Source organism: Sceloporus occidentalis, unplaced genomic scaffold (genome assembly GCF_023333645.1).
Source record: "Sceloporus occidentalis isolate IW3139 unplaced genomic scaffold, rSceOcc1.0.p SCAF_3, whole genome shotgun sequence".
NCBI lineage: Eukaryota > Metazoa > Chordata > Lepidosauria > Squamata > Phrynosomatidae > Sceloporus > Sceloporus occidentalis.
In genome coordinates this window covers 13149632-13171681 of record NW_028316983.1, presented here as the reverse complement: position 1 = coordinate 13171681, position 22050 = coordinate 13149632, and the positions used below count along the sequence as shown (strand labels likewise).

General features: G+C 40.8%; 1 protein-coding gene across 9 annotated transcripts; it reads left to right on the top strand.

Moving 5' to 3' along the window:
- Positions 1-829: 829 nt before the first annotated feature.
- Positions 830-21732, top strand: LSM14B (LSM family member 14B). Of its 9 annotated transcripts, none has more exons than XM_089513679.1 (11): positions 830-1412; positions 10121-10284; positions 12629-12655; positions 13112-13247; positions 14173-14289; positions 16804-16974; positions 17138-17215; positions 17891-17968; positions 18195-18348; positions 19766-19946; positions 20344-21732. In XM_089513679.1, exons 1-10 carry the CDS (start codon positions 1292-1294, stop codon positions 19935-19937), a joined length of 1218 nt encoding a protein of 405 aa, XP_089369805.1. In that variant the 5' UTR covers positions 830-1291; the 3' UTR covers positions 19938-19946; positions 20344-21732. The 9 variants fall into 9 exon arrangements, with proteins under 9 accessions (XP_089369805.1, XP_089369802.1, XP_089369801.1 ...); XM_089513676.1 differs by having other exon boundaries at positions 832-1412; positions 17891-18052; positions 20570-21732; XM_089513675.1 differs by having other exon boundaries at positions 832-1412; positions 17891-18052; positions 20567-21732.
- Positions 21733-22050: the final 318 nt, after the last annotated feature.

The window sequence follows — 22050 nt, the reverse complement described above, 5'->3', positions numbered from 1 at the left end:
AGGCGGCAAACAAGTATGAAACAATACAAGTTCACACAGGCTTTTAAGGAATTGCTATAAGGATGGACTGAGATGTTGTAATGTTTTTAAAAAATTGATACAGTAGTTTTATCTTTTTAAAATGTGTTGCATTCTTTTAATAACTGGTTTAATATTGTAATAATTTAACTGCTTTTAATGCATTTTTAATTGTATAGTACTATTTTTTACTGTTGTAAAGCTGCCCTGAGTCCCAGTTCTGGGAAAAGAGCAGGATACAAATAATAATAATAATAATAATAATAATAATAATAATAATAATAATATGAAAATACATAAATATAAAATTTAACAAGCAATTAAACAATTTTAAAGGATTAAATCCTCTAACCTGACCATGACTTTATTTAGATATGAGGTGTGTTATAGGTCTTTTGTATGCTTTTAATGTTAATTTTACATTGTTTTAATTATTGATTTTAACTGTGTGTTTTTTTAATTACTGTAAATTATTTTAATTTTTTCTTAATTTTGTAAGTCGCCTCGTGTCCTTTTTGTGGGGGAAGAAAGGCGGCCTAAAAATGAAATGAATAAGACTGAAAAGACTTTTGGATGCCTTTATTTAAAACGTTTTAACAAAACAAAAAAAGGAACCAATACGCAACGACTTTAAAGCTCAAAGCCGCTGAAGTCGATTTGCTTTAATCAAAGGGAGGGATGATGATGATGATGATGATGACTCTGCTATCTATGTATTATCTGTGTGAGTTTTGGGCGAGTGGCAGCAGGCGACGCTGGACCAGCAAAGGGTCACGTGACGCCCACCATCGCGCTCTGTTTCCAACTTCCCTCAACCTGACCTCCTTCAAACCGCCAGCCTAGCGCAGAGAGCGAGCCCAGGGCGCATGCGCGGCCCCGCCCGTTCGCTCCCTGTGTTTTCCCCCTCCCCAACTCCTCCTCTTTCCTTTCTCTGTGGCGCGTTCTCACTTTCCTGCTCCCTTTTTTTCCTTCCCCGCTCGCCGTCGCCGCCTTCGCCGCACTATAAAAGGAGCGTCCGGCGCGTTTTCCTCCCTCAGTCTGCGGTAGAGACGGACGCCTGCAGGTTGTTGTTGGCGGTTGAGAACAACGACGACGACGTCGTCAACGGCTACTTCAGTCCTGGTCTCTGGGCCTTGTCCGGATCGCTCCCCGCCGCAGGCGTCGACGACGACGGCGCCGCCCCTTTCACGGGGCCTCGGACCCGCCGCCGCCGCCGCCTAGACTCCCCGAGGGCCCTCTCCTCCTCCTCCTCCTCGCCCGATCCGACGGCGCCATGAGTTCGGGCACTCCGTACATCGGGAGCAAAATCAGCCTCATCTCCAAGGCGCAGATCCGCTACGAGGGCATCCTCTACACCATCGACACCGACAACTCCACCGTCGCCCTCGCCAAAGGTATGGCGGCGGCGGCGGCGGCGGAGGGAGGGAGGCAGAGGCGGGCAGAGGGCGGCTGCGTGGAAAGGCTCTGGATGACAAACAAGGAACACGGCCGAAAGAGGAGAGGAGGCGGCGGCTGGAGGCTGGAGGAAGGCAGGGCGGGCAGGCCCTTAATGAGGCCTAAAAGCTCAGCCGAGAGGGAGGCGGAAGGGAGAGATGGAGACGGAGATGGGGAGGGTCTTATTACGGCCCCCAAACCTCGGCCGAGGAGGAGCAGGAGAAAGAGAGAGGCTCCTGTTGTGTTCGCCAGGCTGGCGCGGGGAGAAGCAGCAGCCTCCCTCCCTCCTTCCCTCCCTCCCTGGGCCCTTTCTTTCCTCCCCTGCTGCCCCGGGGAAGGCGGGCTGGGAGGAGGAGAGGCCGTCGCTGGGCTTTAAAGGGGCGTGTTTCCCTCAATGGGCCCAATCTCTCTGGCTGCATCCGCACCGGAGCAGGAATCCCGCTTCGCTCTGGGGCCACAGACACTTCCGTCCCCAGAGCTCCAGAGCATTCAGCCACGGCCCTTAAAGCGGCGCCAGACTGGGTTATTCCTCCAGTGCGGATCTTCTCTCTCTCTCACACACATCTCTTACCTCTCTTAGCATCATAGAATCGGAAGAGACTACAAGGCCATCCAGCCCAACCTCCTTCTGCCATGCAGGAACTCTCAGTCTAAGCATCCTCGACCGATGGCCATCCAGCCTCTGCTTAAAGGCCTCCAAAGAGGGGACTCCACCAAAATCTCTGAGGAAGGAGTCTGTTCCAGCCCTTTCTGTCAGGAAGTTCCTCCTAATGTTGAGGTGGAATCTCTTTTCCTGTAACTTGCATCCATTGTTCCGGGTCCTGTTCTCTGGAGCAGCAGAAAACAAGCTTGCTCCCTCCTCAATATGACATCCTTTCAAATATTTAAACAGGGCTATCATATCACCTCTTAACCTTCTTTTCTCCAGGCTAAACATCCCCAGCTCCCTAAGTCGTTCCTCATAGGGCATGGTTTCCAGACCCTTCACCATTTTTGTCGCCCTCCTTTGGACACGCTCCAGTTTCTCAATGTCCTTTCTGAATTGTGGCGCCCAGAACTGGACACAATATTCTAGGTGGGGCCTGACCAAAGCAGAATACAGTTGCACTATTACTTCTCTTGATGTAGACGCTATACTTCTATTGATGCAGCCTAAAATAGCATTGGCCTTTTTAGCTGCTGCATCACACTGTTCACTCATGTTCAACTTGTGGTCTACTTGGACTCCTAGATCCCTTTCACATGTACTTTCATTCAGCCAGGTGTCCCCCACCCTCTCTCTCTCTCTCTCTCTCTCTCTCTCTCTGTGTATATCTCACGGCTGTTAGTCCCAACTAGAGAACAGGCCTTGTATCACCTGGTGTGTGTGTGTGTCTTGTTAAATGTCTTTGAGAGGTTGATGCCTAACAGTTGGGGATTTAGACCAGGATTTTCTCTAGATGGAAACCCACCTCTCTCCCAAAATGGGCTTTAAAAGCCTCCCTCCACACACGCCACAGTTGTTGGTCACAACTAGAGAAGACACCTTGGGTTTTTTTTTGGGGGGGGGGTTGCCTTGTTACATTTCTTGAAGCAGTTGACACCTAACAGTTGGGATTTTATTTGTGGGATTTAGTTTAAGGATGGGAGGTACGGGGATTTATGTACTTGATTTATGTATGTATTTATGTATTTTGTTGGTGCTTCTCTTGTTGCAACCTGCCTTGATCCTTTCGGAGAGGCAGGATATAAATTAAAATTATTGTTGTTATTATTATTTTTATAAATTAAAATTATTATTATTATCTCTCCCAAAATGGGCTTTAACAGCCCCCCTCTCTCTCTCTCACACACAATTAATCCCAACTAGAGAAGGGCTGTGTGTGTGTTGTTAAATGCTTTTGAGAGGTGAGCACTTAAAACAGTTGGGATTTAGACCCCAGTTATTTTGCAGATTGAATGTTATTTATTTGTTTATGGGATTTATATCCCGCCTGTCTCCCAGAATGGGTTGTAAAGGGGAGGGTGTTTCACTCAGTGACCCTATTCGTTTGGCTTCAGAATCCCTCTCACTCATACAGAGAGACCATGGCTCTTAGTCCGAACTAGAAAAAGTGCCGTCTTGTTAAATGTTTTTGAGAGGTGGACACCCAACAGTTGGTACTTGGGCCAGGATTTTCTGCAGATGGAATTTTATTTATTTCTTTATTTATGGGATTGATATTCTGCCTTTCTCCCAAAATGGCCTTTAAAGAGTGGTGTTTCACTTAGTGGCCCTATTTGTTTTGCTCTGATATATCCCCCCCCACACACACACACAAACACATGCATGTCACGGCTCAGTCCCAACTAGAGAAGACTCCTTGTCTCAGTGAGGGTCTTGTTAAATGTTTTTGATGGGTAGACACCTAACATTTGGGATTTAGGCCAGGGTTTTTTATAGATGAAATTTTATTTATTTATCTATGGGATTTATGTCTTGCCAGGGCTGTTAGTCTCAACTAGAGAAGATGTCTTGTCTCAGTGTCTTGTTAAATGAATTTGAGAGGTCAGCAGTTAAAACAGTTGGGATTTAGGCTGGGTTTTTATGTAGATGGAACTGGCTGCTTCTCTTTCAGAAAAGGAAAGGAAGTCAAGAGACCTGTGCTGAAAAAATAATCCATTTTGAAACCAATTTAATGACCAGCACTTAATGCTATGAAATCCTGGGAATTGTACTTGGATGTGGAACCAGTTTGAAGTGGCAGCCGTTGTATTCTCCATTACCCTGTACAGATGTGAGAGCTGGATAGTAAAAAAAGCAGACAGAAAGAAAATACTCATTTGAGATGAGGTGCTGGAGAAGAATGCTTGAGAATACTGTGGACAGTCAAAAAGACAAACAAATGGGTCTTTGAACAGATCAGTCCAGAAATCTCTACAAGCCAAGATGACAAAACTGAGGCTGTCATAATTTGATCACATAATGGGATCACTAGAAAAAACAATAATGCTAGGAAAGGTAGAGGGTAGTAGAAAGAGAGGAAGACCACACACCAGATAGATAGACTCAATCATGAAAGACATGGGCCTGAATCTGTGGGAGCTAATCAGAGCAGTGGAGGATAGGGGGTCTTGGAGATGCCTCATCCACAGAATTGTCATAAGTCGGGGTCGAATTGAGAGCAGCTAACAAGTGGCACCAGAACTCTGACAAAGAAGGCTAAATGTCTCACAAAACTACAGTTCCCCAAATTCCAAAGCATGGAGCCATGGCAGTTAAAGCAGTGCCAAAATGGATTATTTCTGCAGTGCGGATGCTGATGGTAAACAGGACGCCATGGGGTGAGGTGAGACTAAAAGGTTAAACTACTTTCTCTTTGCCTGCCCTCCCCTTGGCCCATCCTTTCATGGAGAGACACTATATAGGAGGCTGCCTGGCAATTTATTTTAGTACTGCCCCTTTTAATAGACTCATTGGTACTAAAGGAAGAGAACATGTACACTTGCACTTTCTCCCTTCTGCTGGAGAGCTCAGCAAATTATTCAGATGTTGTAAATGATGGCTTTTAAATGCAGAGGGGGGGTGTATACACCCCTTTCACAAACCTTTGCCAGATCTGTATCTAGGAAAGGGGATTTTTTGCATACTTGGTGATAAGAGAATTAGCTTTTTAAAATTTCCAGATATAAGATCTCCAGGCTACCTAGCTGTTCCCTTCTCCTCGTCTCAAAGGCGCCCTTGTGAATTAACGAAGTGGGGAAAGAGGTGGAGTGAAGGAGAAAGTCATGCAGAATAGAGAAGCTACAATCCACCACTCTATCCCCTTATAGGCCTGACTGAGATGCTTCTCCATTCTGCATGATTATCTCCTTCACTCCACTTCTTTCCCCACTGCAAAGAGATCCTTTGGCTTTTTGTGGTTGTACTGTGAGTTTTTAATCTCAAGGGTTTGTGTGAGTGGGAAAACTCCAGCAATCTTGCACATAAACCTGATCCTATTAAAATTGGAGGGCAATAAGAAGAAAGGAAGATCATGCTCTAGATGGGTAGACTTAGTCAAGGAAGACATGTGCATGAGTCTGCAGGACCTAAGCCGGTAATTTGGAAGTCTCATGAGTCAAAGTTGTTTGTAAGGTGGCTAAAAACAAAGAAGTGCTAGGAATAATAGTGTAAGAAAAACCCTTTGGCAACTGCCTGCTTTACTGGGGAAGGAAGTATATGCTTCTCTCACAATTAGGAAGTGGTGGGTATGGTTCCTTCTTATTTTCACCTCATCATTTTGAGAATTAGGAGACTGTTTCCTTCTTTGTCTCCCTGTGTAATGAGGAGGAGTAATATTCTTGAATTGCCCTAATTTGCAGGGTAATGGCATGGAAGTAGAAGGCTCAAACTTCTCTAGGGCCTTGGCTTTGATAATTGTGAAATGACCTAGATTCTTGCAAGTGATGTGACTCCAGGGACTCTCATAAAAACTTAACTCCTAGGTTTTGGAGGCTGTAAGCGTAGACTATGCCATACAAGTGTTTGCTGGCATTCTTCCATACACAGTGGTGTTGAGTTGTGTGTCCTGCCTCAGGGTTGTCCCAGCACCACACTTTCTTGTTTCAAGTTTAGATTTGTTTTTTAGAGGCAAGGACAGACAAAGTACTTGTATTTTGCTGTTGTAGATTGGTCCTGAAAGTTGGGGTCTGTGTTCTTAGAAGTTTAAAGCTAAACTGGTTGCCTGCTATTTATGTTTTATGTGGAGACTTCATCCACAGTGCTTCTTCACTTCATCTCCAGTTTCTGTAAAAGACATGGACTTGTCAGTTTCCTTCATCCACTTTTGCCTTGGAATTGTTATTTATTATTTATTTTATTTATGGTATTTATGGGAGCATTACTGGTCTGTCCATGTATCCCATAATAGTGATATTCTGTGTACAAGCAAAAGTAGTATTCTGTATAAAAATATAAATGTGATGTTACTAATAAAGTACTCAGGTCTTTGGATTGGGGAAAAGAATGAAGCCAAATAGACCCATTGGGCTTGTGTTCAGCTGTGGCTTACCTTTTCCATGAGTCAGCTCCTTATATATGGCAACCTGGTGGCAGCTAAAGGAGACTGTTCCTAGCTTGGCAAAACCTGATTGGGAAGCACTAGCATATTGACGATGTTCAAGCTGGTTACTTGGCAGTACAGTGTTACGTGTGTTGAACTGCAGGCAGTCTCTGTTCAAGTTAGTTTTTTCCACCAACATCTTGGAGTAATGTGGCCTCTTAATTAAAAAAAGATGGTAGACCAGATGTAAAGTCTTATGGTTTCTGTACAGAGTTAAGGAAGTGTTTAAAACCCCTGAGCTTCCTTTAAAACAATTGTAAAGCTGAGCAGCAGGACTGTGTAAAGAGGGAAATAAACCTTTTCATGCTGCATGTCTGGTGTCTAATCCCATTCTGCTTGATTCAGAGAGACGAGGGTGACAGCAGCAATTTATCAGTTGTTCCTTTGCATGATTTTGTATCTTTTCTGGCCTCCTTACCTTCTGGATAAACCCTTTGTCCTATTATCTTGCATACTGTGTCCAGTTCTGGGCACCACAATTTAAAAAGGATGTTGAGAAACTGGAGTGTGTACAAAGAAGGGCGACTAAAATGGTGAAGAGTCTTGAAATCATGCCCTATGAGGAACGACTTAGGGAGCTGGGGACGTTTAACCTGGAGAAGAGAAGGTTAAGAGGAGATATGATAGCCCTGTGTAAATATTTGAAGGGATTTCATATTGAGGATGGAGCAAGCTTGTTTTCTGCTGCTCCAGAGAATAGGACCCGGAACAATGGATGCAAGCTCCAGGAATAGAGATTCCACCTCAACATTTCTGGGACCTTCATGACAGTAAGGGCTGTTCGACAGTGGAATGCCCTCCCTCCTTGTGTAGTAGAGTCACCTTCCTTGGAGGTCTTTAAACAGAGGTTGTGTGGCCATCTGTCAGATATGCTTTGATTGAGAGTTCCTGCATGGCAGGGGTTGGACTGGATGGCCCTTGTGGTCTCTTCCAATTCTATGATTCTTGGCAGGGTTGTTTCATAAAGTACAAGTGGAGATGGTTTTTGGCTTTCCTTTTAAATTTTATATGTTTTGAAATACAAACTGTTGTCTTTTGTTTATAACTTGGAACCAACCATCTCTGCCCCTAGTTTCCTAATAATATAGGCACCCTTATGTTTGTTTTGTTGAATAAATAGCTAGGTCTGGTGAGGCCTCCGTCTCTCAAATCTAGATTTCAATATACCCATGCTTCTGGTGCAGCCAGTATGCATTTCCACAAGAGTAACAAGTCATATGCCTGATTTTGAGTTCAGAAAATGAACCTCTCAGCTTTCCCTCAAATAAAAATGTAAAGTTGGGACAGATTATGCAGCCTCCAGAATTGTAATTTGTAGCATCTTTGATAAATATAGCCAATGGTGAGGAATGCTGAGAGTTGCACCTGAAGAGTTGCACAAGTATCTTGTTACAGAGAAGCCTTGTGACAAAATTGGTTTCTGTGGGTGAGGGTAGCAGCTCATTTCTTACAGGTGACATGTTTGAATGGAGCACAGAGATGGGCAAAGGGCTCTTGAGTTGTTTTCCTTCAGACACAGAAGCTTTGCTCTTCACTCACTACTAATAACCAAAGCAGATAAGAAACAGCAACTGAGGTGATTAAAGCAAGAACTCTGTTGAGGACCATGGCAAAGGACATTTGTCTGTTAGTAACCGGAAAAAGAGCATGAAGTGCTTATCTGAGGAAGAGCAGACTAGTTCTAGGCTTCCCCTTCCTGGGTCTTTGATTGCCTATCCTTACTGTGTAGTGCTCCATGCAAGTCAGAAACAAGTTGTTGGGGAATGGACCATCGCCCAGTGGTAGTGGTAAACACTTGCTTTTTGTGCAGATAGTTCAGTATGTATAACCTGGTACTGCCAATTAAAGGAGGAGGTAAAGATGATAGGGAAAATATCTGTGTCTTAGCAAGCTGCTGCCAGACCCAAGATACGTTAGGGCCAGGCTTTCCCCACTCACAGAATAGGAGATATCAGGGGATTTGCCATTCCCCAATGTCATCAGGTCCCTGGATAAAGTGGAAAGTAGAGCTTTTCCAAATGGTGCCTCCGCCAGGGACCTAACTTCACTCTTCTCTCTGTCTTCACAGAGATGTAGCAAAGCTAGTCAGCTGTGCTTGGCTGGCTTTGCTGTTACTCCCCATGCAATGAAGAGAAGGGAGGGATAAAGTAAAAAAGAATTTCTGCTGTCTTAGATCTGCTAAAGGAGATAGTAGGGTTCCCTTAACCCTTTTAGGATTACAGCCTGTCACAGAATCCTGTAGTCCAGACAGGGAAACTCTGAAAACCATATTAGGCCCATTGGCAAGAGATTGCCATCCCCTGCTGTAAATGTATGTGCAAATGGTCTGACCTGGTTTGTTTTGATCTCAGTCAGAAGGTCAGTGAGTCCTGCAAAAGAAGTTACGTTGAAGGAGGTGGGACAAAGTCTGTAATCATACTAAACAGTAAAGATGCTGCTTATTTGAGAAGTAAAGACAAAAATTGGGATTGATGACCTTAATTGACCTCTACAACGTGTATAGTGCTTTGATAATGTTGTTGACCTCATGCTTTGGCATGATATTCTTGAAAATGTGTTGAATGGATTTCAGTCCCATTTTTATATGTCCAGTCAGTTCATACTGAATATATAATGAAACTATGAATAGAGCAGATTTTTTTTAAAAAAGCATTAAAATTTCATCAAGGGGCTTTGGAAAATAAGAGTATTCAGTACATTCCAGTTACACTTTTACCTGCAAAATAAAGGAAAACATTTAAAATGCATTGTCTTCAGTCAGTAATGAGACTTAACCATGAATTGACCCTTTTTGTTGGCTTCACTCTCTATTTCTGTTATTAATTTCAATTATGTAACATTTAATCTTTTAAAAAGGCTCCACTCTGAAGAGATCAGGTGTTGTGTGTATTTCACCAAGCTCTTTAAAAGATAATTACTTCCAATAAAGACCTAGAAAAAAGGAGAAAAAGCAAGAATAAATACAAAGTATGTGTAAGAATCAACTTTATTCTCTATATTAAAGATTTTTGAGACTTTAATTAAAAAATACAATTAAAAAGCTCATTGTTTGATGCCAAAAAAGAATAGCACAGGTGCTAGCTCTTGGAAGGAGAGTTGCTTAAACAGGATGCCTCTTTGAAATAAAATAAATTAAAAATCGTCTTGGCCAAACCACCAACTGTCTGATTTCAAATGTCTAGGAGTTGTTTACTTGAGAGAGAAACAATTTGAGTGTATCCCAGTCACACAGTTTCATTGTTATTTTCTTTTTTAAAACAAAAACTGGTTAAGGTGCTAGATGATAGATGCTTCCCTAGAGTATCTTGTCTCCATTCCTGCAGCAAGAGTGCTGAATAATGCAGGGTAAGGGGGCAGGAGACAGACTCTAACATGGGTTCGCAAGTACTGTATAAAACAGCTGGCTTCATTGTTCTGATCAGAATGCAGCAGGCAAGGTCAACAGAAGTTCTAACCTCTCTTTCAAAAAGCTAATTTCCAATTTTAGAACTGAAGTTGTAGTTGAAATGGTCCTAGAAGGTGTCTGGAAGCCACTTGTGTAAAAGCAGTAAATAGCATATTGTGCTCAAACCATGTAACACTTTGCTTTTCTTTAATGCTAAAAGTGCGCTCCTTTGGAACGGAAGATCGTCCTACAGACCGTCCGGCACCCCCGAGAGAAGAAGTTTATGAGTATATCATTTTCCGAGGGAGTGACATCAAAGATATCACTGTATGTGAGCCTCCAAAAGCGCAACATAATCTGCCACAGGATCCTGCTATTGTCCAAGTGAGTGCTTCTGTCTGAAATGTTAGTAGTGGTTCCACCTACCAAAGTAAGCTTGGATCACCATATTTCTTTGGGGATGGCTAGAAAAATGAAAATGATGGTTATTTGGGTGGTAATTCCACGTAAGTGTAGCTGATCTGTTCTCACCCAGTAAGAACAAAAATGGCTGTCATTCTCAAATGACCAAGTAATAAGCAGGAGTTGATTTATTATACAGTAGGTCCTTGTTATCCGCTGGGGTTTGGTTCCCCGTGGATACCACAATCTGTGGATGCTCAAGTCATATTAAATACAATGGCATAGCAAAATGGTGCCCCTTGTATAAAATGGAAAATCAAGGTTTGCTATTTGGAATTTATACCTTTTGTGTATCTGGGCAGCAGCTACTGAGGGTCCCTGGGGCAAGACTGTCCTCTACATCGAAGAGGACGTTTACCATCGCGGCCCCGACCCTCTGGAACACGCTGCCCATAGAGCTCCGCTTGGCCACCTCCCTGGCCCAGTTCAGGAAGGAACTAAAAACCTTCCTGTTCAAGTCAGCATTCCCCGATATAAGTCCTAGTTAGTCTCCCCCCCTCTGACAGCAGTGGCAAGCTGGCCAGAATGTATTTTAATTGTAGATTTTAATGTATTTTATTGTATTTTGTGTATCTGTTTATTATGCTGTACACCACCCTGATTGTAAGAAGGGTGGTATAAAAATAAAACTTTTATTATTTATTATTATTATCTTTCCAAGCTGTGGATGCTTGAATTGGCAGATAAAAAATCGGTGGATAAGGAGGGCCAACTGTATCTGTGGTTAGAATTGAGACTTGGTTAATGTAGTTGACAGTAACAAGCTTCTTAGCTCTAATAAATATCATTGTCTCACACACCGAGCACAAAGATTCGCAGCCCCAATCAGGTCTTTCTAGGGCGCAAAAGCTCCTTTTTCCACCTGGAAAGGGGGCAGTAGTTACAGCAGTGCAGCTTTACAGTGCTCCTTCAGCACTGCATTGTACAGACACAGCGCCAGAGGAGCGCTGTGCAGTGTGCCCTGGGAGCGGACGCTGAGGAAAAACCAATAAAACATGTTACAATTAGAGGGTCCAAATATGGGTGGCACAGATATCTATTTTATGACAAAGTAAAAGTGAATAGAGACTTCAATAATCATTGTATTTCGGCACTCCCTTTTAAGAGTTAGGACAAAAATAAAGCCTACATGCTGCAAATACATTCCAAAATGGGCCTCTCCCAATGAAGCACTATTTAATAGAGTACAATTAGATGCAAATAAATGGATTACATATGAAGATTTGTTGGATAGAGATAAAAAAGATATGACATTGAAAACACAGTTGATGACAGAAGGGTACAAATGTACCTGGTTTACATGCTGAGAACTCAGAGAAAGATTTATTTTAGATATAAGAGCAAACAATATTGGAGATGCAGATTCAGAATTGGAAAAAATTGTAAATTCAGAAAATAACCATTGGATCAGTAAGTTTTACAAAATGTTGCTGAAATTAGAGATGGAGGACAAACTAATGTACAGCACTGTGTAAATTTACAGCGCTTTATAAATAAAGCTTAATAATAATAATAATAATCCCATATGATAAAGTGGGCCCAAGATACTAGTTGTTGCATAAACCTAGACAAATGGAGAAAAAACATGGTAAAAAAAATAAAATATACCTTAAATTATAATTTGAAAGAAAATTTTTATAAAATGTAATATCGTTGGCATCTTACACCATATAAATTGGCTAAGATTAATAAAAACATGAGCAAAACATGCTGGAAATGTGAAAAAGAAACAGGTACATTTTACCATGTATGGTGGAATTGTAAACATGCGAAATTATACTGGAATGAAATTTGCAACACAATGGAAAATATATTAAGGATCAAGATGGTTAAAGATCCAAAAGGTACTTATTAAGCACGACTCAAGAGGAAGATTTGGAGAATAAATATGGTAGATTAATATTCTGTATGATGACAGCCAGTAGATTGATTTATGCATCAAATTGGAAAGAAAATTATCACCAAATTTAGATGACTAAATTATATGATTTAATGAAAACTGATAAATTAACACAGATAATTCAAAAAAGACCACTTGGAAATTTCAAGAGAGATTGGAATCTCCTGATTATATACCTAAAAAATGAATGGGGACAAAACCGGTTTATAGGTTTGGAATGAAATAGAAGAAAGGGAAATATTAAAGGAGAAGGGAGTAAAACACCAAATTAAGTATTTTTTTTTAGTTTTCTTTTTGATTTAAAAATTATGTTGTAAAATCATCTAATCTTTACTGAAGATAGACTTATATAAATATATATTTCAGAAGAAGCTGAAAAGAAAGGAAAACAATGTCTATTCTAGTGATGTTATGTAGGTATATATTTTGTATGTTATTTTAATTGTTGTTTTTATATATGTATATATTTAATAAAGAATATTTTAAAAATCCTCATCTGTTGCGCAGCTGTCCTTCATAGCTTTTCATCATGCTGCCATCACAAACCTAAGGCTAGATATCCACCAATTGGCTTTAAATACATAGAGAAAAGACTGGTTTGAACATCATAATAACCACTGTGTTGATAATTAGGCTGTTTTCTATATTCTCTTGCTGAAAAATAAAATTGGTAGTCAGATAACTATTTTTTTCAACTCAAGAGTTAGTTTCTGATTTAAAGTCTGATGTTTAGTGATATCCTGTGTTTTGGTGAAATAGCTATGATTGTGTTGACCATGCTTTTACCCCTTTAATTGATTTTTTTTTTCACTTTTAAAAATATAACCATATAACACTTTCCTTTTGCAGTCTTCCCTGAGCTCTGCCTCAGCATCCTCCTTTCAGTCACATGTGCCTTACAGTCCCTTCAGAGGCATGCCGCCCTACAGCCAGCTTGCTGCCAGTTCTTTAATTGGCCAGCAGTATGCAGCCTCTCTTGGTTTAGGTGAGTGAAAAAGATCTAGTTCTCACTGTAGTGGTAAACCTGTTCAAATAGCAGGTGGGGATTCCAAGGAAAGCTGTTCAATTGTCTGTGTCGAGAAAATGTGTAATACGGCGGAGGAGAGGTCTTGTTTTCTCCCTATAAAGCTGTGGTTTCATTTGGGATTTGTTCCTTTAGGGGAGTATTTTGTCATATGAACCTTCATTTGTAGTCTGACGTGGACAGTCTAGGCATAGATTTACAAGCTACATTTTCTACAAGAGAAATAGCTTTGAGATACACAGAATTTTCATCATTGCTCAGTTGTTAAAGATATGAACATATAGCACCCATTGCGTAAACAAAATTCACTTCATAAAGTGAATGTAAAACTTGTACAAGTATTCCACTTTTATGCAGGCTACTCAATGTGCAGTGCAAAGAAAAGTGCTTGGATCAAAGATGAAACCTTGATGCTAATCCCAGCAAATGTATAAACTCATTGCCATTGCTATTTCTTTTGGCCTCAGTTCCTCAGTTGTAAAATGAGGGTAGTGGTGTGGTTAGATTATGGTAGAAAAACAGTAGTTTATTTAGACTGTTGAGGGATCATTTTTTCTGCATTTGGATGAAATCACTTAATCTGGTAATGGGGAAGAAGTGGGCAGGCTACACAGTGTGTTCAAAAATTTTGTGCTTGTATCTAAATTTTTATTGGCATCTTAAAATGTATACCTTTTAAAATGTATTGGTATAAAATTCTAATTCCTAATATTCTGTAACTGAATGACTTGACCAAAATATAGCTTGTTCCTGGTCTAATTCTTCCTCGTCTCAAAGCTGTAAAACATTGAGCCACCTGTCTTCCCAACATGTCTGGAAGTCTCCACTGCCTTGTGTCTCATTGGTATCCCACTTTGCTTTGTCTTCTTCCTTCCTGTCTTTCTAGAGAAACTGGTAAGCCCTCCAACATCAGCAGCTGCTTCCAGTCCTAGCACTTCTTCATCTCCTCAGCCAGTTTCAGAGCCTGACTTGTCATCAGAGCCACACCTGCTGTCTTCTAAGGGTAACAGCAGCTTGAGGATTCCAGTTATTTGGAAGAACTGCATGCTGTTTGCAAAAACGATTTTGTCTTTTAATCCCTCCCCCCTTCTTGCTCCTGAACAGAGTAACATCTGCAAGGATTACTGCAGTAGTCTGTTTCTGAAAACCTTGGTGCATTTCTTCTGCTCCAGGTATTGGATTGGTGGATGGCCAGGAATTCTGCGCAGTGATTTAAAGCATGGAGGCAAAACTATAATTAGAGAGAAGGAAGCTATAGTATAGGACAAATGCAAATACAGTTTGGAACTGGAAGGCATGGATAATGGGCAGATTGTATGATCTTTTGTCTAGGTGACAGTTTCAAAAAGACTAGCTGCACAACTTTTGGAATGCAAATTGAAGTTCAAATCATGTAAAGCTAGAATACTGACAATTAATAGGGCTGACTGGTCTTGGAATAGAACCAGACTAATTTTGTGACCTCCCAAAATGCAGGTTCTAGATCAGTGCATCCTATGTGCATTCAGTCAAAACTCTAGTTGATGAGCATGTTGCTTCTGCACTGTTAACCTGGTCTGTATTTTGTTGCAAACATGTGAGGCAAGAGTAGCAGATTAAAGTGCCTACTTCTTTGTGTAGAAATTGCTTCACACATGACATAGACTTGTGTTTGCTTGTGTTTGCTTCTGAATGCTGTGATGCATGCTGTGCTTTTTCTGGCTACTATACTGTTTTTCCTATGCTTATCTGGATTCAGTTGCGCATTGTCACTGTTCAGCTTGAGAATGCTGTTGCTAGACAGTTTGCACTTCTTCGCATGACCGCTTGAATAGCTTGTTTTTTGGAGCAGACATACAACGAAAAGTTTCTTTTCAAGGCTGCCGGCCTAACCAAATCACTTTCATAAATAGAAAAATCTGGGGAAGCTTTATGGGTGCCTTGAGACTAATACTAGATGGCTTCTGAACACCTTTCAGTGTGTATTCTGGGGAAGAGGGCTGTAATATATTGCCACATACAAGAGGTAAGTTGCAGTAAATTAGCCTGACAAATGTTTTTTCCTCTAGCATTGTTTCAGCTAGGGGGTTAGAGACCTTTATTTAAAATACAGTACATCTTACTCATTATGTGATTTGCAAAGATAATGTGTCCAGGCCCAAAGTGTATCTGTATTTGATCAAGAGTTGTTCAAATCTACACTCTCAATAATGGTACAATTGACATAGTGAGACAGAATGAACTTCATAAGAAAGTTTTGGGTTTGTATATTGTTTGAATCAGGCAGATTTGACCTACCATATGCAGCTGCTTACTTTGTGAGCCAGCTGCACAGTACTGTTGCAATACAATGGTGTGAATATGAACTCTATTTGTTGGCTACAGTGCCAAGAAGAACTTTTCTACCAAAGAAGAACTTTGGTAATTTCAGTTTCTTTATATGATTTTTCTCTGCTAGTCAGAGTTAGAGATGGATAGAGGAAATAATGTGTGCAGAAGGTTAGGACCTGTTGAGTGACAGAGAATATATGGTGAACCTTTGCATGCTAGTGGAAGTCCTGCTGAGTTTCCTTCTGCTATTCACCACAAAGATTTCACATTTGCATGTATTAGATGTATTTTAAACCATATCCCATGGTGAGATACTGAAAAATTGATACACACACACACACACACAAGCTGATGTTTGTCTCCATTGCCATGATGAAATTCTGTTAACAGTGGAAATTGTGGGATTGCTGTTTCTTGCTTTTGTTGAAAAGAAACCTGATTGATCCCAGCAGCTTGTCAAACCATTGTTGAGGCACAAGACAGGCGGATAACCAGAGGCATATAAATAAACAGACACTACTGGGCAGCTCTGAGAACAGGTGTACTGACTTAACGTGGGTTCTTGTACAGACAGACAGTACCAGCTGCCTTTCTGGAGCCACATGCTATGATGGAGTCAAGGATCCAAATCTTGATCTCTAAGCTTGACAGATGTGGACATGTGGAAGACTAGCATCTGCAGTGAGACATATCTATCTAAATTTAATTTGACACCCATTGTTTGCCCCACATAATCCAAGTGGGAATCAAGAGGGTACTTAGTTACTTCACAGAATTATAGTTCCAAAGAGATGGGGAGGATGGAGCGGAGTGAGTGAAGCCCAAATAATCATGGAGATGTATATGGTGGTAATCCATGCTAATGCTTTGCAGTGTTGTACTTCAGCTAAGTTTTGCCCAGAATTGTGTGTCAGTTTGTTACATTTGAGGGTTTCTTAATGTCGCCATTGTAAACTAAGACTATCTTGAAAAGGTCGAAAGTCTGCAAACTTTATTCTCAGAACTATAGTAAACAGATTTGTGCTTTTTTGTCTTGAAAAGTTGTCTCAAATGCAGAGAACTTGATATGCAGATAAAACTTCCTTTGAGGGCTTTATTTTCCACACACACTGTCAGTATGGGGAAAACAGAGGTATGCAAACTCAAATCTTTCTTAGGATCCAGAACTAACAGAGTGGTTATTGATGTTTTATTGGTTTTTTCTCAGGTGCTGCTTTTTCATCAGTCCATTCAGTGCGCAAAAGTCCTATGGTGGAGCAGGCTGTCCAGACAGGTCCTATTGACAGCAACCTGAATCCCAAAAAGATTCCTCCAGCCAAAGCCACTCCAGTGATCCAGCGCAACACACGTCAGATTCAACAGAGTAACAAGACAAGTGGTATTGACCCTTCAGAAATATTCCAACACTCTTACAATAGTAATAATAATAATAACAATAATAATAATAATTCCAGTTCTGAAATTGGCTTGAGCTAATATCTGCTGTTACCTTTCAGCATGTTGATTATATTGAGTGAACAGACTTTCCTATTTTGCCTTAGATACAGTTGAGCCAACACCTGTACAAACACAAGGGCAGGTGAATGATGAGAATAGAAGGCCCCAAAGGAGGAGATCAGGTATGTTACCTGACTGAAATTCTCCACACTGAAGTACCTTCCTGTGCATTACCTCTGTAGTGTAAGATTGTAAAATTGGGCCAAAGACCATGGTTTAATGAATTACTGTTCCTAGAGGATTAAAGCAAAATGATATCTGACTGTGGATTATGGTGAAAGCATATCCATGGGTAAGGCCCCATAGTTGGCACACTAAAGGGTTTTAAATAATTAAAACAAGTTGCTGTGCTGACCCATAAGAAAAATCATAATTGAAGTAAAAACAACTTGAGTTAGAATTAAATCAGTATGTCTGAGATTGCTGCTGCTTTCACTGGATTTTAAGAGAATGGGCACTTAATTGAATAGAATAGCCAAAGTCATGGTAAATCTGTGTGAAAGGCATATGGGGGTATGATTTAGCTATGAGGAGGGGATTATTTGAGGAAGCCTTGACTGTGAATCCTAGCCTGACTGTATGACTGCACATGTGGGGAACAATACTGTTAGAGGTGTTGATGTTTCAAGGCATACTGAGGCAGCAAGCTTGCTAAAATTATCTCTGCAAGAGAATTTTTTATGTCAAAGTGCATAGCATTTATATCTTGCCATAAGCGAGGAACTTGTGAATTCTGTCTTGACTTGTCCAGTGTCAGATGAACTCAAGTTTGATGATTCCACTCTTTTTCTCTGCAGGAAATAGGAGAACTAGGAATCGTTCTAGAGGGCAAAATCGACCAGCTACTGTAAAAGAGAATACAATAAAGTTTGAAGGTGACTTTGATTTTGAAAGTGCAAATGCACAATTTAACCGAGAGGAGTTGGATAAAGAATTCAAGAAGAAACTGAACTTCAAAGGTTTGTAGTGTTGCTACAGAGTTTCATGTGTGAGAGACAGCTGGTTGCCAAGGCCCCTTCTGCAATGATGATGATGATGATGATGATGATGATGATGATGTCTTGTTGGTGCAGTTTTAAAGACAAGATTTTTCTTGTTCAGATGATAAAGTTGAGATGGGTGAAGAAAAGGGGGAGCCTGCAGTGACTGCTGAGAATTGTGATGGTACTGCAGATGAAGATCTCTTAGGACCCAACTGTTACTATGACAAAACAAAGTCCTTTTTTGACAACATCTCCTCAGAACTCAAATCCAGGTACCTGACATTTGGAATTTTGGCCTTTGCTCTCCTTAGTATTGTTCACTTTCAGAGAATAGTTACTGAATTCCCCCAGATACATTAGTCTTAAAACATAAACGTAAAGCTACTTTTATGTATATTGTGAATTCTAATACGGAACAGATGTTAACTTTTTGACAGAAAATGTAAACTTATCTGTCCTTAAACATATTTGGTCCTGATCCTTTTGCATAGTTTAAATGAAACTGCTTAATAATTGAATTGGTCCTTTTTGTGAACAGGTTTGCCTTCCAGTTTGCATATAAATTGCATGGATTTACCCATGCAGATTATGAAAATGAAGGGTTACAATTCTTTATTTAAAAATGCATCTGTATATCATTTATACATTATTTTGTATAAATGTATTTTGTACATTTTATAAATACATAGTTGGTAAATATGAACAGTTTAATCATGTCAATAGAGGTTATATCTCAATATGAAAATAGATGGACCATATGCTTCATGCTACTGCAAATTAAAAGTTAGTGTGGCTCAGACAAAACTTCAAAGTTAGCAGTCTTGAATGTGTTTATGGTTTGTGCGTTTTTCTGAATATAAGTCCAAAAGTCTCTATCTCAGTCTTCTTGTGAACAAGGTGGCTTTAAGCATGCCAGTTCTAGTTGAGAATAATACTGACCTGACTTCACGGAGTTATAGTTTATCTTACAATGGGTCCTAAATCTTTTTTTCCCTTCCTTTTTCTGGTTGACATTAGTCTTCCAAATGTATTTTAGTTCCGGGGTAATGTTGCCTAAATATTGCTGCAACATAGGTTTCCTTCCTCCTCTGCTTGAGCTGAGAGATAACTGGATGATTTAAATTACCTTTTCAGGTTCCTGGAAGCTTTTGCAATATACATAGTATTTCAGGTTGTCTAGGAGATGGGTCTCATCCTAAAGTTAGGGTGTCTGCAATTTTTGTGGCTTAAAGAGCGGATAGGCAATTGTGGTGTGGGACCCTCAAAAGTGAAAAATGTGCCTTATCCAGAAATCTTGCACATGCATGAAAATCACTTCTGAATTTTGACTAAAAGAAAGGAAAGACATCATCTGCAAAAATAGGATTTAGCTTTAGAGTAGAATCACTGCTTCTGGAAGCTTCCAGGGACTACAGTTCTTTAATTGAAGCTCTGCAATTTTGGTGAAGCAGGGCTTGGGTCCCCCAAAACAGGCAGGGAGTCATATGCTGCCCATCCACCTTTGCTGTTTCTCTATATAGCAAGTCTCTTATATTAATACAAAAGCTTAAGAGTTCATGTGGAAGCATTTGGTTGTATTGTTCGGGGATAGTAATTTGTCTTGCTCTTCTCTCTGAAGCAAGGATTAATAGCATGAACTTGAAGTGAAGAACTTATTGTAATGGGGGAAAATGATAACATGTTCCTTAGTTCAAGGCGTACAACGTGGGCTGAAGAACGGAAGCTGAACACAGAGACCTTTGGTGTGTCAGGACGGTTTCTTCGTGGTCGCAGTTTTCGTGGTGGATTTCGTGGTGCAAGGGGCTCTGGAGCTGTGCGGCGAAGTCAGGCTCCTCCCAGAGTGGGCACTGGAAGAGTGTGAAGTTTGCAGGCAAGCTATAACATTAACATACTTCAAGGTTGGAAATATTTAAGGAGCTGCACAAGAAAACTAAATTGTCCTTGTAAAACGGGCTTAATCCCAGAAACCATCTAATTAGGCTCTTGTAGCAAGCAAAACTAGTCAAGTCTATTGCAGATAGGTCTCCCAATGTGAACTCATGATTTCTGCTGGCTCATCATTTGATGGTGAGCTAGTTAAGAATGTGAAGGGAACATTAGAATGTCTCCCCAAGCATATTTGTATATCGTGCTAAGGAGTACTAGGTAGCATTTGATAGTGAATGTTCTTTCTCTTTTTTGCACTTTTCAGCAATGACTCACTTGAGTAACCAGTCAGATTAATTGTTCTACAACTGTAAAATGTGTTCATTTTTCTTTCTCTTAAGGTTCTCAAGCATATCTTGCTGCAAAGACATGTATATAGGAAGGAGGGAACAATCAGAACTGCTGCACTTAAAAACATGGGTGAATGGAGCATTATGTTCACAGGCTTAAACTCCCAGCACTGCTGCTTGTGTGTCAAAGCAGGAATGGGACACAGAAATAACTTGAAAAGGAGTGTGTTCAGAAACCACCTCTTCAAGGAGCTTTTTCTTTCTTTTTTTAAAGTAGTGCGAAGAATTTGTGCTGCTTTTAGATTCCAGAGGCTGCGATAGCTGAATACCTAGAACACTTGTTCTTTTCCCTGAAGAGGACAACGCAATTTGAAATGAATAAAAAATGAACCAAAGTCGTTTGAAACCAGCAACTTTTCTTAATTTGAGGAGCCAAGATTCTGCGGGTCTCCTGTTATTCAGCCTTCCTCTCTTACCTTTTCACACTCACCCCTTGGTTCAAGCAGATTATTTTGATGTACAGAAACAAGTTCTAGTGCAAAAAGTTGTGTATTATGTGGCATTGGGGATTGTTGCTGATCATGTGTTTGTAATTCTGGGTTCCCTACTTCAGATGTTCAGCTTCTCTAGGGAACTTTACAACAAACTCGCTTGGAGTGCTGGTCACCCCTCCAAAACAAATATGAAGGATCTGACCTGGACAGTAATAAGTGCCATTCTCTAGTCTCAGTGATAAGCTTCCATTTTCTAGTACTTCAGTGGCGTGTTCTGTGTCTGGAGAAGGCTTAAGGTTGTGTGATGTTCTTTCAGAAACCCATAAGAGACTGAGATCCTTCCTCCATTCTGTTCCTCCTTCCCTCCCTCCCTCTCACCCTTCTCTCTCTCTCTCTCTCTCTCTCTCTCTCATTAAATGGGGAAAATCTAGGTTTCTGGTTTCAAGTCCCCTTGGGGAAAAGAGCAGTACGTGCTTTTTGTGCTTGGAACCTGAATAGGATATTTAATCCTCAGAATGAGGAATGGGGGGCTAAATGAAACTTGGGGAGCCAGCATGTTCAGTTCCTTCTAATCCCCCCTCCCCAAGCTCTATAAATAGTTCAGGTCATTTTTTTCTGTTTTTAAAATGGCTGGGGGCAGGGCTTGAAAGGTGGGTGTGTGGGGATTACAAACTTATGCATGAAAGTGTGTTAAGCCTTTAGTAATAGGCATGTGTCTCTTTTGTAGCTACAGGACTGTTTTGTTGAAAGGCCTCTAGTGGGTGCCATTTCTCCCCCCACTCCCTTCATGGCTTGTATTTTCAGTTCCTCCCCTAGGTCATGGCATTGATTTAAGTTGCTGTAAAAGGCTTTAGTTTTGTAGGCCTTCATCATGAAGTACGCATTGTGGTGAGGCTGCTTTATGGAGTCATGTAAATTGTAACTATAAATAAATATATAAAATGTTTACCTCTTCTCATTTTTTTTCTGTCGCCTAGCAGTTTCCCTGTAAGCCTTGGAGACCAAAATGAATAGAAGTACAGTGCACCCGCACCATACATGGGCGCACTATACACGGCTTCCTGCTTATGCGGCAGCTGTGCAGCAATATAAACAATGGCACACGTGCCGCACCGCCACTGCATGTACATGCCCAATTGTTTCCTATGGGGCGTGAGCATATGCGGATTTTCCCTTAGGCGGAGGGTCCAGAACGGATCCCCCACATAAGGAGAGGGCCCACTATTACCAAAGTGATTGACAGTATTAGAAAAACTTAACTAAT

Excerpts from the sequence above, each read along its gene's own strand:
- LSM14B (XM_089513676.1), top strand. The coding sequence starts at position 1,292 with ATGAGTTCGGGCACTCCGTACATCGGGAGCAAAATCAGCCTCATCTCC. Across the intron at positions 10,285-12,628 it reads AGGATCCTGCTATTGTCCAA|AAGAAGCTGAAAAGAAAGGA; the intron begins GTGAGTGCTTCT and ends TATATATTTCAG. Across the intron at positions 16,975-17,137 it reads ACAGAGTAACAAGACAAGTG|ATACAGTTGAGCCAACACCT; the intron begins GTATTGACCCTT and ends ATTTTGCCTTAG.